At 36.6% G+C, this 16,705-nt stretch overlaps 2 protein-coding genes across 2 annotated transcripts; both read right to left on the bottom strand.

Annotated features, from left to right (window-relative positions):
• Window positions 1-8,886: 8,886 nt before the first annotated feature.
• Window positions 8,887-11,658, bottom strand: LOC132902991 (piggyBac transposable element-derived protein 4-like). Its single transcript, XM_060950120.1, has 2 exons — window positions 10,569-11,658; window positions 8,887-9,035 (listed from the first exon to the last, which is right to left on the bottom strand). Exons 1-2 carry the CDS (start codon window positions 11,656-11,658, stop codon window positions 8,887-8,889), a joined length of 1,239 nt encoding a protein of 412 aa, XP_060806103.1.
• A 1,086-nt stretch (window positions 11,659-12,744) lies between these two features.
• On the bottom strand, window positions 12,745-15,926 carry LOC132901758 (transcription factor Adf-1-like). The gene is made up of 3 exons (XM_060950119.1): window positions 15,679-15,926; window positions 13,510-13,881; window positions 12,745-12,830 (listed from the first exon to the last, which is right to left on the bottom strand). Exons 1-3 carry the CDS (start codon window positions 15,809-15,811, stop codon window positions 12,745-12,747), a joined length of 591 nt encoding a protein of 196 aa, XP_060806102.1. The 5' UTR covers window positions 15,812-15,926.
• Between the last annotated feature and the right edge of the window lie 779 nt (window positions 15,927-16,705).

Genomic DNA, 16,705 nt, shown 5'->3' with positions numbered 1-16,705 from the left:
AACAATCCATCGTTGCCCAGGATTATCATTCTTTTTAATGCTTGCGTCGCTACTGTTTTGCCAACATTTACGTACGGTATAATGGGAATGAATCCAAGTTTCATCTAAGTATGTAACCGGTTTTTTATTCACCCCGAGGTCATTGTTTTCTTTCTTCTTTCGCAGGTAACGATCCCTCCAAGCGACGATGTCGGGCTTTTGTGTTAAAAAATGTCGCATATTTTTACATTTTTTTAATTTATAACCCAAATAGTTTACCAGTATTAGCCGCAAGCTGGTTATTCCACCTGAAAAACATAAAATAAAGTTCGTTAGGTTAAAAAAATGTCACGCACGCATCACATTCACAAACAACATAGCTACTCTAAGTTAAGGGTGATCAGGCCATAGCTGACCACGGTGGCCCAATGCGGGTTGGTAATTTTATGTATACTTTCTCATATACCATACCTACTTGTATAACTTTGAAACTGTTTAATATGTAGATTGGAAACTAGACAGCTCGTGAAAACACAAATATAATGCTTACCCGGAAAATTTAAGTCCCTTTTTGCAACGGCCAATATTTTTTTCAAGGTCGGTACTTCTTTTCTAACTGTATAGAAACTGTTGACGATGTTTCGCAACGCGCATAAATCAAAATTGTCCAGTTCGATCTTTTTGGCGCTTGTCCTTCTTTTTTTGCCTGGTGTAGACAATTTTGGTATAGCTGCTGGACCTGAACTTGAAGATGTACTTGGCAATGACGGGTCGTTTTGTTGTACAACTTTCGATTCGTTTTTAATTTTCATCAGTGTTCTTTTTGATACACCAGTAGCTGCACAAGCTCTTTTTATAGCTTGGTCTACAGGAATCATAAAACGTTTATTTGCCTTCTCATTTTCAAAAAAAGTCAACACCTTCAATATAAGAGTCCTTGCCTCACTATGAATTGTCTTGCCCATAATGTTGTTGGTACAACCAATTGGCTTCACTAACACGTTGAAAAAGTCTAAACTTAACAAAAAAAAAACAATTCAAAACTTAACACAGCAATAACTCAACAAAAACAGTATAACAACAGGAGATTTAAACAGTATTTAGACGATTACAAAGAGAGACGCGCAACGGTAACAAGGATGCTATCGCTACTGCGGGCTTGCGGCGAACGCGGGGAGCCGCGCGGGGTAGCGGGAGAGGGGTCGCATTCCAGCGGAGTGCACAGTTAATTCGCACGAGTTGTACATAAAACGCGTAAATAAACACTGCACTGCACTCCGTGGTTTAACATCAAATGTAGAGTATGAACGTACACGTACATCGTGATATCGATTTTATTATTGAGGGATTCCCCGCTGAGTTGCAGATGAAGTAAGTAAAACGGGGAAGTCCCGCAGCCCGCCATAACGATGTAGAGTGTTGCCAACTTTTGAACGCACGCTTAAGGCGGGATAAAAAGTAATTGCTTTATAGAATTTTGTCATTTGTAAAATAAAATAAATTAGGAAGTTTTTATTTCTTTTTCCTTACACACTTTGGGGCCCCCGTGGCTCGGGGGCCCCGTATAATTGATACGGCAGATACGGCGGTAGCTACGCCCCTGACTGAAATTTTGATTTAAGTTCAAATTAAACTACAAATAATTACGAGGTTCCTGTGCCAAGCTCGAGCAGATGTTTTTATCATTAAGGTAATCATCAGTCCTATAATAAGCCTTCTCACAAAGTACTTTCTTTACATACTCTTTGAATTTTCGGTTGGGCATATCAAGAACAGACTCCGGCAACCTATTATAAAATCGTATACAGTTTCCCATTAATGATTTACTGACTTTGCTAAGCCTATGAAACGGCATGACTAATTTATGTTTATTACGTAAATTTCTATCAGTTGTGGCACTAACTTTTTGAAAAAAAGAGGTCGTTGTAAACGATGTCGTTATAAACAGTTTTGACTGTATTCTAACATTTGGTGTCATTAGGAACTTCTAGTTACACCTCGTTCATTCAGAAGAAGAACGTCATAAGTGAAAAAATGTAAGGGAATTGAAGATTTTAACTTTGTAATTTTGATAAAAAATAAGTATAGACATTAGAAGACTGTATCATCATATTTTTTTATTTGTCACATGTTTGTTATGTTGTGTGGGTTTTATTTCTAACTAAAAAGTACGTAATTATAATTCTTATCTCAAACTTTACTGGGTACAACATGTGACGTTCTTTACGAAAAAAGAAATTACATATTTTTCAAATTATCCATCTTGTGTCATTGTTGATAATAAATATTTAGTAAAATTAAATAATAAAGTAAAATACGACACTTTAGAAAAAATATTTATTTATTTATTTGTTGTTATGACAAAACTTAAAACATAACTTTTGCTAAAACATTTTCTAAATTTTGACATAATCATACATTTACCTAACATTATAATCAACAATATGTAGGCATTGTTACAACCATCCCTGGATTGCTACGAAGCCAGGTCGTAATTGCTCAACGCTCTCATATAAACAATATCGGCGACCTGAAGACGATGAGTTGTATGTGGGGGGAAACATAAAATAATTACCCCATTGGCTCGAGCTTTATTTATTAAATCGATGTTTTTTGTATGGGTGCTATGGCCATCCAATAATAGCAAAACAGGTCGATCTACTGTGGCCCCACTAAATTTACAAACTGTTTAAACCATCCAAGAAACAACTCCGTGGTCATCCAGCCTGAGTCACTAACAACTCCCCATGCTCCAGGAGCAGCATTAAGCATTAACTGTGGATCCATTCTCTTCCTGGGAAACACCATCATAGGGGGCATGTTTTGCCCACTGGCCCTGAAGCATATCTCTACTGTGATTGTAGTACCTCTTTCTGTAGAAGTTAATGCCCCTACTTGTTTTCGGCCTCGTTTTGCTATAATTTTGGATTTAGTCTTTGGTACAACTGAAACACCAATTTCGTCGCAGTTATAAATGCGGTCTGGTGTAAGATGGTGTTCGTCATAGATATTGCCCAAAAAATTAAAAAAATTATCAACAACTATTCTGTTGAACCCGGCAGCACGTGCAGCAGAAGTACTTTCGGGTTTTCTTATTGACAAGTCTGGGTGTCTGTTCAAAAACCCTTGAAACCAATCTTTGCCGGCTTCTTGTTTTTGAACGTTAAAAGGATGGACTTAATTATTTTTTACTGCTAAATTGTACGCATAGAGCATTAGGCTCTTAAAGGGGGTGATAGACGTACGAACTTAAAGTCTGCGGTTGTAAAGATCGCGAACTTACTTGGCTCGACGCGGCAAATTACTCACACCGTATCGCGATGTCGTCTACTGAAGAAGCTTTGTGTTATTTAGGAATTATATCGTATTACATTTCAAAAATTAAAAACAATAGACAAAGGCGAAAAGTGTGGGTTAAGAACTGGCTTACAAAAAGAGAGCGTTTATCACATGTGAATTTAGTAAGAGAGTTACGTGAAGAGAAGGAAGATTTCCAGAATTATTTCAGAATGCCTGAGCCTGTGTATGAAGAACTTTTGTGTTTAGTCACAGCAATTATAGCTAAACAGGATACTTGCATGAGAGAAGCTATTTCACCGCATGAACGTTTAAGTGCAACATTACGATTTTTGATAACTGGTGGAACATATAAAGACGTAATGTATTCGTAAGCGATATCAAGACAGTCATTGGGGTACATAATTCCTGAGACATGTGACGCAATCTACTCTGCACTGAAAACATATTTGAAGGTATGTATCATTACATAGGTACTTTATAAATAAAATAACTCAGTACAAATAGTCAGACTTTATTTTGCAATGGAACATTAACATTAATGCTTAACAAATAAATTTACTCTTGAACAGGTACAAATGTAACGTAGGTACTATTTTATTTATTTTTAGTTATTATTATTAAAGTTTAAATATTCAATCAGGGTGTCCGGGATACTAATAGTTTGCGAGCCTTGTGTCAAGTTATATACTTGTGTTTCTTGCAGCTGGACTGAAACAGCTGGCATGTGTATCAATGGTCTTTGGGGTACCTGGACTGGAACTGGATTATGTATACTTGTATTGAATGTTTATTTTTCAAACCGTCCCAAAAACATAACTTCATTGAAGAGCTATTCAGCTATGCCTTGTTGAATAGCAGTCATGTTGCGGAGTTTAATTGCGACATGCGACATATTCATCATCTGGGTTTTGTAATCTTTTACCTATTAACGATATTGTGTCTTCAATGGCGGCATTGCCGTGTCGCTTACGACGTGCAGATGAAGCAACAGATGTTGCAGGTGTCGCAGGTTGCAAATGGTACTCTGTAAATAAAAATGATATCATTTATACTGAATTATGGGTTTTTTTGTTACAGTTCCCGAGTTCAGAAGAAGAATGGCTAGCAATTGCTGAAGAGTTTGAGCGTACATGGCAATTTCCAAATTGTTTAGGAGCCGTCGATGGGAAACATGTAGCTATAGTCCCTCCTGCCGGAGCCGGCTCACATTTTTTTAATTATAAAGGGTATCACAGTATTGTACTTATGGGAATTGCAAATGCAAATTATGAATTTATTTATGTAGATATTGGAACAAATGGACGTATTTCTGATGGTGGTGTATTACAAAAAACTACATTCTTTCAAAGATTGAATTCCAAGCGCTTAAATCTTCCTAGCCCCAGAAAACCAAGCGGACATTCAGAAGAATTGCCTGATGTATTTATTGGCGACGAGGCTTTTGCTTTGAGGACAGATTTTATGAAACCGTACCCACAAAGGCAATCACAGGCTAGCTCAAGTAAGAGGATATACAATTATAGAGTATGCAGGGCTAGAAGAATTATAGAAAATGTTTTTGGAATTCTGGCGGCAAGATTCCACATTTTTCGATCGCCTATAAATACCAGTGTGCAAAATATTAACAAAATAGTTTTGGCATGTTGTGTATTGCACAATTTTTTAAGGAAAAAAGTAAGCCAACCTTACAGTCCACATCAGCACTTTGATACTGAAAATCACGAAAATGGAACTATTGATTTGGGGCTGAGACCACAAAATGGAGAATTACAGGCACTACAACAAACACATAGTCTTAACCCCACTCAAAATGCAAAAATTATCAGAGAAAAGTATGAAACCTACTTTAATACTAGTGGTGCAGTGTCATGGCAACAAAGCATGATATAATAATAGTATTTTTACCTGGGTATCATTTTCACTATGTTCAGCATGAAATGTATTTTCATTATCATTAGGTGTCTCCTGTTCGCTGCTGTCTATATTGTCAGTTGATTGTTCACCTGTAATTAAATAAAAACCCTCTAAATTTACTTTTGGTTTTAATGTTCAACATCACAATGTCATTATTGTAATGAAAAAAAGTGCTATAATAGGTACTCTATTTTAGGTAAGTACCTAATTTAGGCACAGACATAACAAAGAATACGCACGTATAATATAATAGTGTATAGAGAAATTCTTTAATAAATAATTAAACTTACCTTGGCCTTGATCTTTGAGAAATTCAAGCTGACTATAATACCATAATTTTGGCACGTATACCTGGTCAGTTCCTGAACCTGTCTTCTTGCTATCTTGCACTTTTTTATGTTCTTTTCGGAACCCAGCCCTTAATGAATTAATTTTTTTCTTGACGTTCTCAATCGTAGGATCTCTTTCTACCTTCCGTATAATTTCTAATAAATTATTGTGTGCTTGAAGCTTCAAATTTTTGTCTTTGTAGTCGTTGCTTCTAATTTTCCAAAGACAAGGGTTATTTCGGAAAGCTTCTATAAATTCGGTTAGCAGTTCATGTGAATAAGTTCGAAAATCACACATTTTGAGAAATTTCTGAATCAAAATTAACAAAAATTGCAATTTAAACAAGCGTGCGCGTCCACAGACTGGCGAAACAAAATGGCGGCTCGCGGCTGGCAGTGCTGCCACACGTACGAGCCAAGACGAGCTACGAGTAAGATTTCAAACCGGTTGGATCGCCGACGAACTTACTCGGCGGTTTTAAAGTACGCGTACTTGCTCGCCCGTCTATCACCCACTTAAGTCTTTGGCTGTAAGTCCGTAAAGTCTAGTCTCCATGTCCAATATATAGCCACAAAGCTCGTCCTCTTCTTTTTCTGTGAAAACAGGTTGATTAGGTCCTAATGAAACCTTTACTTTAATACTTTTAGATGGAGATAGGGCCAAGTTCTCCCGGGCTTTTTTTACTTTTCTTTCTAGAGTAGTCTAAGGAACTGAAAATGTCTTTGCTGCTTTTTCCATGCTCTCTTTCGCCCACTCGTCACTATTTGTCTTTCTCTTGTATGTTTTCACCATGCTAAAACAAACAAGTCCGCCTATGCATTACACAGTCAAGCCACATGCATATACAATGTGTAACGGAAAGGGGGTTATCATATTGAGTACACCAAACGAGTTACCGGTAACAAACAGCCTGGTGCCACGCAAAACCCTAAAAGTAAATTTTTTATTTTGAAATTTTTATTTTTTACAGCCGATTTTATTTTATTTTATGTTATTTTATTAAAACTTGCACAACACTACAGCAGTAAACAGCTGTGAGGTCAATAGCATCTTAACGATCACACCCATTGGCCCACTGGCCTAATGTCGACGCCACCCGTCTGTACTCCTGGTACTTTAAAATAGTATTTTAGAGCCAGGGTTCCGGATATCTTTTTTTTTTGTTTTTCTTAACTAAGTGTTCCTGCTTTTTTCTTTACTTTTTACTATTTAGCTGACGAGTCCCACCTGCGAAACTTGATTTTTTACTTTATCTCATTAAAATTACAACTTTACACTGAAGGCTGTTTGAATATCAGTGTTTCATATGACTCTTCAATCTCATGGCAAAAAAGAAAACTGACTAACAGTTTCTCATCAATTACTTTAGCAGATTAATTGTAGCAACTAAAATACCGGACTGGCGTTTTTACAGTAATAAAGTAAAAGTAAAACAACGAACTAAGCGTACTGAATAATATCAATGTAGTAGTTACCAGAGAACGTGTTTGTAACATTATGAAAAACTTAAATATGAAAGAAATATTTTTTAAAGAAATAATAATTAAAAAGAGAAATAATCAAACTATTATTGAATCACAAAATCCGAGCAAACTATTGTTGTTGGTTTTAACTAAAATTTTCCAAATGAACCCTGAAATAGGCGTGACTTTTCTTTGCAAGGAGCAAAGAGCAAGGTCGATTAATAATGTATTAAAATGGTTCCGGATATTTTAAGAAATTTTCTATTACGAACGAAATTCTTTTTCATATTTTAAGAAGCCAAGTAACGAATATCGTCATAAATTAATAAAACTATTACTAATGATCTAGTACTTAAATGACGTTTACATAGGTTGTTAAAAGTCCGGGAAGAAAGAAATGTTCGTGAAGGGAAACATGTTTTCTTTTAAGTCTCTGATCCTTGCGGACGTCAGACGGCAGTCTCTCTGCGTCATCTGCATCAACAACACTGCTCTTTTTTGCATCATGGGTAAAAACATCTCCGAATAAAATAAAGGAATTAATCATTTAGCTACCAGGATTTCATGGATACGCAAGAGGTTTAATTTATCTACTTAAAAATAAATGAAAACGGGCCCCTAATTTACCAAAACGAGAAGGCAAGACTAGATAGAGTACTTGTCTCTCGTTCTTAAATTCGACTAATTCAAGGTCAATATTCAAATTTGAGAGTGTGTGTGTGCGCAGTCAATGGGTTCACTGTCTAGTACACTAAGCGCCGACCAATGGCGCTACGCCGCGAGACAGGTGATGTACACGTATCCTTTCTTCCGCTTTAGGGTAAGTGAGGGTAAAATGATGATCCCACCTGATTATTTACGTTTGTGATTAGTAAACTTTTACTTTGTTTAATTTTATCGCCACATTCATAAAAAAGTTGTCAACATTTAGTCAACCTAGGAAACACGTTTTGTACATGCCACTTTTTCCTATTGGTAAGAGTGGTAGTAAGTATGGTAAAATTTTGAAATCAAATAATACTGTTTTTAACCCGTTTATTATGGTAAAATTAATAAGATATTGAATCAAAGGGACAAAACATATTTGTACTAAAATAATTTTATTTCACCTTTGTTTACAAAAATAGCCGGTTAACGTGACCGTGGTCGACTTTGCCCGTGTCTCCCCTGTACTAGGATGCCAGAATCGGGAAGCGGAAATGTACAATTATTTGAGAAGTCAATCAGTCGTTCGCTATCCATTTGCGTGACAACCAGTGCTGCCATTTTAACGCTTTGGGCGCTAGATCTAGCGCTTTTTTATGTGTTTGGTGCGCTTTACAGAATTATGGCACCTAGCGGATAATCTGGTGTTTTTTTTAATTTACATCATGACATATTAAAAAACTCTATGGCTCTATCAGCATCAGTTATTTTAAAGCCTAATAGAGTGTTTTTTTGTTTGTTTGCTTTATTTCATTCAAGAAAAATTGTTCTTTTAGCGCGATATCTAGCGCTTTTTTAAAGCACAATTTCCAAGAAATCGAGCGCTTTTTTACATCTTACAGCGCTCAATCGGATTTTTGGTCTGGCAGCACTGATGACAACATTGTTTGTGTTTGTGTTTTGACTTTTTCGTACACGTGTTCTCTTTCGTGATTTCTTTGAGTAATTCAGAATATTATTACGACTACAATGAACATTATTGGTCGCATACCTAGCTACCAATCCACATGTTTTTACGGAGTCATCTTTCCAGCACCAGTGGCGGATAAATGTGTTGGCTGGATGCTGGAATAGTCGGAGATGTTGTCGTTGAACCATATTTTTTGCCTAACAGCCTAAATTTCCTAGAAAATTACTTAAATGAGGAACAGTAATGCCAGTGAGAAGTTACGTGGATATCGTGATGGAAAACAACCTAATATTCCAACATGGTGGCGCTCCAGCTCACTTCGCTCGTGATGAGCGCAGCCACCTCAATGCCCGGTTCCCGGAATGGATTGGACGAGGAGGACGTATCGCATTGCCTCCGCGGTCTCCAGAACTCACACCACTTGACATTTTTTTCTGGGGATACATTAAAAATAAAGTGTATGCGTCGGATTCCCCTTCGAGCGAAGAAATGGTTGCCCGCATCAAACCGCATGCGATACTGTAACGCCAGGAATGCTTCGCAATGTCTGGGTTTCCATTTACCGGAGAGCTGACTTGTGCATCCAAGGAGGTCGACGTTTTGAACCCTTTCTTTGAAAGGTATGTAGGTTTTCAATCTTTCTTTGACTTAGTTACCAATTTATTTTGTAATGTAGGTAATTATTTATTAGCTTGCATGAAGAGTTATGAATGTGGATGAAGCGAAGGAAGTATGCAGAGATCGTGGAAAGATGTAGTCTCTGTCTATCCCTCCGGGAAAAAGTCGTGGTTTTATGTATGTAGGTAATTATTATTTCTTTTGCATTTCATGCGAATATTTTCAAATCGATTGAATGTCTTAACACGTTCATCGCCATGGTGGGTCAAAATGACCGGCACTTGATCTAGCCATTTGGGCCATGGGGGATCAAAATGACCGGCACGCCAGACCTACCTTTGCGAAGCCCGTTCGCGCCGCAGAATGCAAAATCTGTGTATTCAGCCATACAATGTGACCGGCGCGGCCCCAATGAACACCTGTAACTACTTGGTTTTTTGATTTTTTGATGGCATACCTGTTTTTAGGACTTAGAGAAAAAAGTTAATGAAAAAACATAGGATTTCGAATCATATATTTTTATTTCTGTTATAAGTTGCATTTATGCATAAAAATGAAAAGACAACAGAATATTATTAATTTTAGGCATGTTTTTATCAAAATTTAAGAAAAAAAGAAAGACAATAGAACAAAAAATATGTATTAGGAACGTTTTTTATCAAACCACAATTACAAATCGTCATACGAACAACAATCAAACTAAAGATTAATTCAACTCTAAATGGATATTTAAACATTTTAGTGGCATTTGTCAAAACATTGACGACATAAATGGGGATTGCCGGGACAAATAGTGCAAAACCAAGAAACCTTCTTTGTTTTGTTCTTGGCGACATTTCTTCCATGCAACTCAACATTTGATTTGTAACAATCACGACAAAATTTTCTTGTTGATACTGCTGCACCTTCTTTTTTCTTAAGCTCGTGTTTTTGTCTTCTGGGTCGTGGTGTGGTCAATCCCGTATTTTCTTGACTACCCTCAATCAACTGCTTTGCCAACAGTCGCCTAAAATTGACGACAGATATCTTCTTCTTCGTTGTACTTTCATATAGTACTCTTGCATTTACTACAGCAGTATTGAGTAATAATTCGATACCGAGCTTCTTATACCACTTTAACGTCTTTCGCAATGGACTCGAATAAGCACTCATTTGGTCAGACAAGTCAACGGCTGCTTTGGCTTTATTATAATCAATCACAATTTTCGGTTTAATTGTTTCAACCCCTCTTTTGTTCTTTTTTTTTGTAAAACCAATTGAATGTTTGGTTGACAACAAACACACGTCCCTCTTATCCTTCCACTTCATAACCGTGACTCCGTTGTTGTTTTCTTTTGCCATAAACTCACCCGGTTTCAGATTTCCAGTCATGACGTCCTTTGGTAAGTTCTTCCTGTTTTTTCGTAGGGTCCCTACTAAATGAGTATCGTGTTGAACTAACTTCTCAGCTAGATCTAAGCTTGTATACCAATTATCTACGAACATGGTATGACCTTTTCCAAAGTAGTTACGTGCTAAATTCAAGACAACGTTGGTTGGAGTATTATCCTGTGAATCTAATGTCTTTCCTCCATATACCTCCACCTTTGTCGTATAGCCAGGAGTAGTACACAATTTAAATAGCTTGATGCCATATTTATGTCTTTTCGACTTATTATATTGGCGGAAAATGATACGCCCACGAAATGGTATCATACTTTCATCGACGCATAAACATTCATCGGGAGTATAATGAATTGAAAATGTTTGGTTCAATATTTCAACCAATCTTCGTATTTTACCCAGCCGGTCATTTTTTGGAACTTCTTCGTTGTTGGAAAAGTGGAGCATTCTAAGCAAAACTTCGAAGCGGTTGCGACTCATAGTCTTTTTTGCAAAAGATTGACCCAACATTTCATCATTAGACCAATAGTCTACGATTTTTGGTAACTTCACTATACCCATCCAAATAATCACGCCTAAAAATCGTTTCATTTCTTCTTTGTCGGTTGGCGTCCAGAGCCGTAGTCTCGACTTATCTTTAATGCCACCTTTATCGATACTCTGTTGGGCAAATATATTCGTCTGATGTGCTATATTTTCAAATAACTGGTCAGTGACTAAGAGGGAATAGAAATCAATAGGTGTAGCATTGGCTAGTTGATTTCGAAGTGAGTAAGGTTTCAGTCCCGGTATTTCGGTAAAAGGAATTAAACGAGGCTGCTTACCACGTGGCTGGTACCACTCACATTCAGGTGTATGGCCGGATAAAGCTGGAGACAAATCACGGTCATCTTCTTCACTGTCCGACAAAATAACTCTACGTTTTCTGGTACGTGGAATATTTATCACTTCATCACCCTCACATAAGACATGGTCAGTACTGCAATGTGACCTCTCTAAACTGTCAATTACATGTAATTGTTCTTGTGTAAACTCAAAGTCAAAAAAAGTGTCCATTTTAACAATAAAACTATTTTTTCTGCTAAACAAAATCTTAGTGTGCATTTGATGACCAAAACAAGGTGCGAACTAACAAAAACAATCCGTGATTGGCTTGAGTCATAGGGAGAGGTGAAAGGGGTGAAGGGAGGCGGGAACAACAACCGCACGCACGGTGTACTCCCGCGCTAGCATCCATTAGGCGCGCGGTACCCGTGCGTAGTAGACGTGTCTATAACGTTTGTCTATGTCTCATCGATCGAAAATTACGCGTACATAAGTACGCTGACCGGCATTGTGACCGGCACGGCCTGAATGTAATAATTATTCCGTTTAGGCCGCGCCGGGTCATAATGACCGGCACTTAAAAAAACCCTAAAATAAAGCCAAAATAAACAAATATCACTGTAAAACTTTTATATATGAACAAATAAACCTATAAATAATCATAAAAACCAATGACATTTTTTTATGATTTTGTAAAATAATAGTCGGCGATGAACGTGTTAAACGACGTACCTCTGTCAAAGCAAAATGATTCTTATTGATTAAGTAAACGAGTCTTATTTGTTTGTTTTAGAATCTTCGTCAAACGTTCGCCGCCTTGCCGCGATCTCTTTGACGGCGCCGACAAAGCGGCTACCTACGACTTAGGTCGCCGACGGTACCAGGAGAAAATGACGAGTGAGGAGTTAGTGTTTTAGTGTACATCGATAGTGTCTTAAGGTCTTCGCACATTATAACAACTCCACGCCAACGCGGCAGCAACTCTACTCACACTCTAGATGAGTAGTCAACTAGTTGATCCACCCAATGGTCACTAGTGGACAACGCGGTGTCAAGGAGTGGCCAACGCGGTGCCAACGAGTGGGTAATGCGTATTCAACAGACAACTCGTCTAACCTCAGTTTTCGGTTAAATTTTGTCCAAAGAAGTCGTGTTGCTTATGAAATGTCGAACTTTACATTCAGTGAACTGGCGATTATAGCTATTATATTTGATAATGAAAATGAACGAAACAGCAGGAAAAGAAGATATTGGGTACATGATATGTTGCGACAAAGGAAATCAGAAGGGGAATATTGGAATATCCGGAAACGTCTGCTAGATGACGAAGAAAAATTCTATATCTATTTCCGTATGCCGAGATACTTGTTTTATTATATACTTAATATTATTGAGGACGACATCTACAAAAGAAACACGCGATTTAGAGAAGCTGTATCACCGGAAGAAAAGCTGGCAGTGACATTAAGGTAAGCAATAAGAAACTTTTTTATAATTTATATGTATTTATTTATATATCAAGTTAAAGGATAAATCAAAGCAAAGCAATTTTACTTTAATTGTGTTAAGAAGAACCATCAACCCTCGATTCTTCCATAGGCGTTGTATTTTGCTGTTGGGTGCTAGCGGTGCTACTACCGGTAGTACCTGCATTTAGGTTTTGAGTTGTGTAGCTACTACCGGTAGTACCTGCATTTAGGTTTTGAGTTGTGTAGATACTACCGGTAGTACCTGCATTTAGGTTTTGAGTTGTGTAGCTACTACCGGTAGTACCTGCATTTAGGTTTTGAGTTGTGTAGATACTACCGGTAGTACCTGCATTTAGGTTTTGAGTTGTGTAGCCAGAAGTTCCTGGTGCAAAAAAATCATCATAGTAACAGTTTCGATTATTTTGCAGTTCTTGTATTTCAGCTTCCGAAACTAAATTAAAAATTCTTGACTTTAAAAGTGCTTGATTATAGGTAGATAATTTTTTTACTGTGCTAGAAATACTTAAAAAAAATTTATCCATTTCGTCATTCTGCTTTCCATCTTCATCGTGTTTGTTTTTTAATAAATATTCCATTAAAACCGCCGATGCACTTGTTTCTTGCAATTTCTTTCGTTTTGTCGTTTTTGGAATGTCAGGAAACACTGATCTAGATGAATTGTACATAGACACCGAAGATTCAGGACGCTCCGAGATAATTGACGAGTCTTGAGATTCTTCATTATTAGTCACATTGGCAAGAATTTCCGCAGCAGATAAGCTATTTTCATCATCACCATCATCTGTGTTGTTCACTGACGTCACTGTAGACCGTTCTTTATAATGTGGTAATAAAAAAGACATTTCAGTTTCAAATTGCCATTTTTTATTAGTATTAGCACTCTGACCACTTTTAGTTGCTTTCTTTTTAATGGCTCTTCTATGATATTCCCTTAAGTTTTGCCATATCTTCTTACATTCTGACGCTGTAACAAAATAATATAAATATAAAGAAAAATTGGTTGTTTCAGGTACTTGATTAGTGGCTGTTCATTTAGGACTATGAGTTCAAGCTTTCGGTTAGGCGAAAGTACCATCCGGTCGATATTAAAAGATGTGTGCAATGCGATTATAAATACAATGAAGGGGAAGTTCATGCCCACACCTACTACCGAAGACTGGAAAAGAATCGCAGATGGTTTCAATAAAAAATGGAATTTTCCAAACTGTATAGGTGCCATCGACGGCAAACATGTAAACATAATTGCCCCTCCTAGCAGCGGCTCGCTATTTTTTAATTATAAAAAACACTTCTTTATCGTCCTCATGGCTATCGTCGATGATAAATACAGATTTATAGCTGTCGATATAGGGGCCTATGGCAAGAATAGTGATGGCGGAATTTTGGCATCGTCAAGATTAGGAAGAGCGATTGAAATGAATACATTTAATATTCCAACTGCCACACCATTACCTGGTACTGAAATAATAATGCCACATGTTTTTGTAGCCGACGAAGCGTTTCCTTTAAAATGGAATTTATTGCGACCATATCCACGTTCAAGTGGCATTTCAGAAAAGGAAAGAATATACAATAATCGCTTATCGCGAGCTCGCAGAGTAGTTGAAAACGCGTTCGGCATCTTATATCAAAAATTTGGAATTTATAATAAGAATTTGCATTTACACCCAAAATATGTTGATATTGTGGTCTTTGCGACGTGTATTTTACACAATGTCATGCGGTGTTATAATATAACATCCGATGATGAACTCAACACAAGGCAGAGTTCGGCCAATAATGATGATGAACAGAGATTACTAAGTAATCTAAGTACAATTCCAGAAGATATAAGTGAATCTTCGGCATCTGCTTTTGAAACTCGTGATATGTTTGCAACTTATTTTCAATCTCCCGAAGGACGAGTTCCGTGGCAGCATTTAATATAGATCATGGATAATTAATATGTAATAATCGTAAGAAGTTGGTTATAATATTATTGGCTTATTAAGAATATTAAACAAGTTTCTATACTAAGGTGGGATTTTATTACTGATTACCTATATTAAATATACGTAAGGCACTTTATTATAACATACAGAAACCCAAACTAAAAATAAAATATATATATGACGTAGATTTAATATTTTATATCAGTAAATTCTGGGATTTTATATTACTGTATGTGAAAAAAACTAATTTTTACGATAAACCAAGATTTTTGGAGTGTCCAAGTAGAAAATCGTAGGTACTGTTAACTGTACAATAACCTACATACTTTTTGGATGTAACAGGTTGAATTAAATTTTCTCAACAATGTACTTTAATGAAATGACTTAAAAGTTTTAACATTATTTTTAATATCTATTAGAATCACACATATTTATTTGTTCGATAGTTGAATTTCTGTAGATTATGGCAAAATCAATAACTCAATACCAACACTGAAAACGTCACAAATAGAAATTAATTATGTTAATAGTATTTTATGCAATAGTTGTATAAGAGGGTTCAAAAATGGTGAGTGGCGTGGTGAGTGTTAATGCAACGTCGCATACAAAACTTTTTCTACGACTAGGGATTAAATATAACAAACACAGCAATACCGCATAATTAAGAGCGGGAAGTTGTATAGTCACATATGACAGTTAGTTTTTGCAAAATTCAATTACAAAAAAGACTAGATCGACTTTTTTGCAATTGAATAAGACTAGCTTTTATATAGGTGTTCGGGACTATATAATTAACAGATAAATGTACCGGAGTAGAAAAAAATTCTTACCTGGTTGCGACAATACAATAGCGATTTCATTCCATGCCTTTTCCTTCTTATGTACGTCACTATATTTCGGATCACTAAGGTCGTATAGTAGCGGATGTTTTCGCACTTCTTCTATCAACTTTTCTTTCTGCATGATTTTCGAAAAATCACCGTGTACCGCCAAAGTGCACTCCGTCCTTCGATTCTATAGTGAATGATGGCGGGCGGGGGGAAGGCACGGGGCGGACGGGTGGGCTGGCAAATGGTTGCCCGTCACGCGTCAGTCGCAAACGCATAGTCCAAAGAGTAAAGTAATACTGTAGGAAAAGAGAGCCCTCTCGCGTTGATTTTTTGCTTCACGATTGAAGAGAGGCGCCCTCTGAACGTTGTCCCCTGAACTAAAGCTCCGTTGATATACCTATACATGCCTACCTATAGTATTGGTATATTTATTTATACAGGTACCTATACTTATAGGTATGTTTTGAATTTGTGAAAACTTTTCTGCAGTGAAAGTTCGAACAGTATTTGCGTTCTTATCGACAATTTTCGTTAACTTTCACAAATTTGTACAATATTTATATTTTTGAAAGTTAACGAAAATTGTCGATAGGAACGCAAACACTGTTCGAACTTCCACTGCTGAACTTTCTGTGTTATTATCCTGTTTAGGTATTTCAAAAAAGTTTAATATGAAATACTTAAATAGGACAATAACACAGACAAAAGTAAAAAACAATGTTAATAGGTTCTGTTGAACAAGAAAAAATAAAACAAGTTAACACCATTAATCATTTTTTATTTTTATAATGTTTGTGTTTATCGTAGTACAATTGTGCAGCTGTTTTAATTTCGTCCTCCCCTTCATATTTTATTTTACCACTCAAAATTCGGTTGACTGAGCGACACCAACTGTGTAACACTACGTTGAGGGTAATATTAGTGAAATATTCTTTTAAAACTTCGTTGTGCCTCTGACATTTAAATGGGAAATTAACTAATAAGTTAATAAAAGCACATATATTTTTTTTTACATTTGTTTTTGGTG

The sequence above is a fragment of the Amyelois transitella genome, chromosome 20 (assembly GCF_032362555.1).
Source record: "Amyelois transitella isolate CPQ chromosome 20, ilAmyTran1.1, whole genome shotgun sequence".
NCBI lineage: Eukaryota > Metazoa > Arthropoda > Insecta > Lepidoptera > Pyralidae > Amyelois > Amyelois transitella.
Note: the sequence above shows the minus strand (reverse complement) of the source record. Positions and strands in the feature narration are given on the sequence as shown.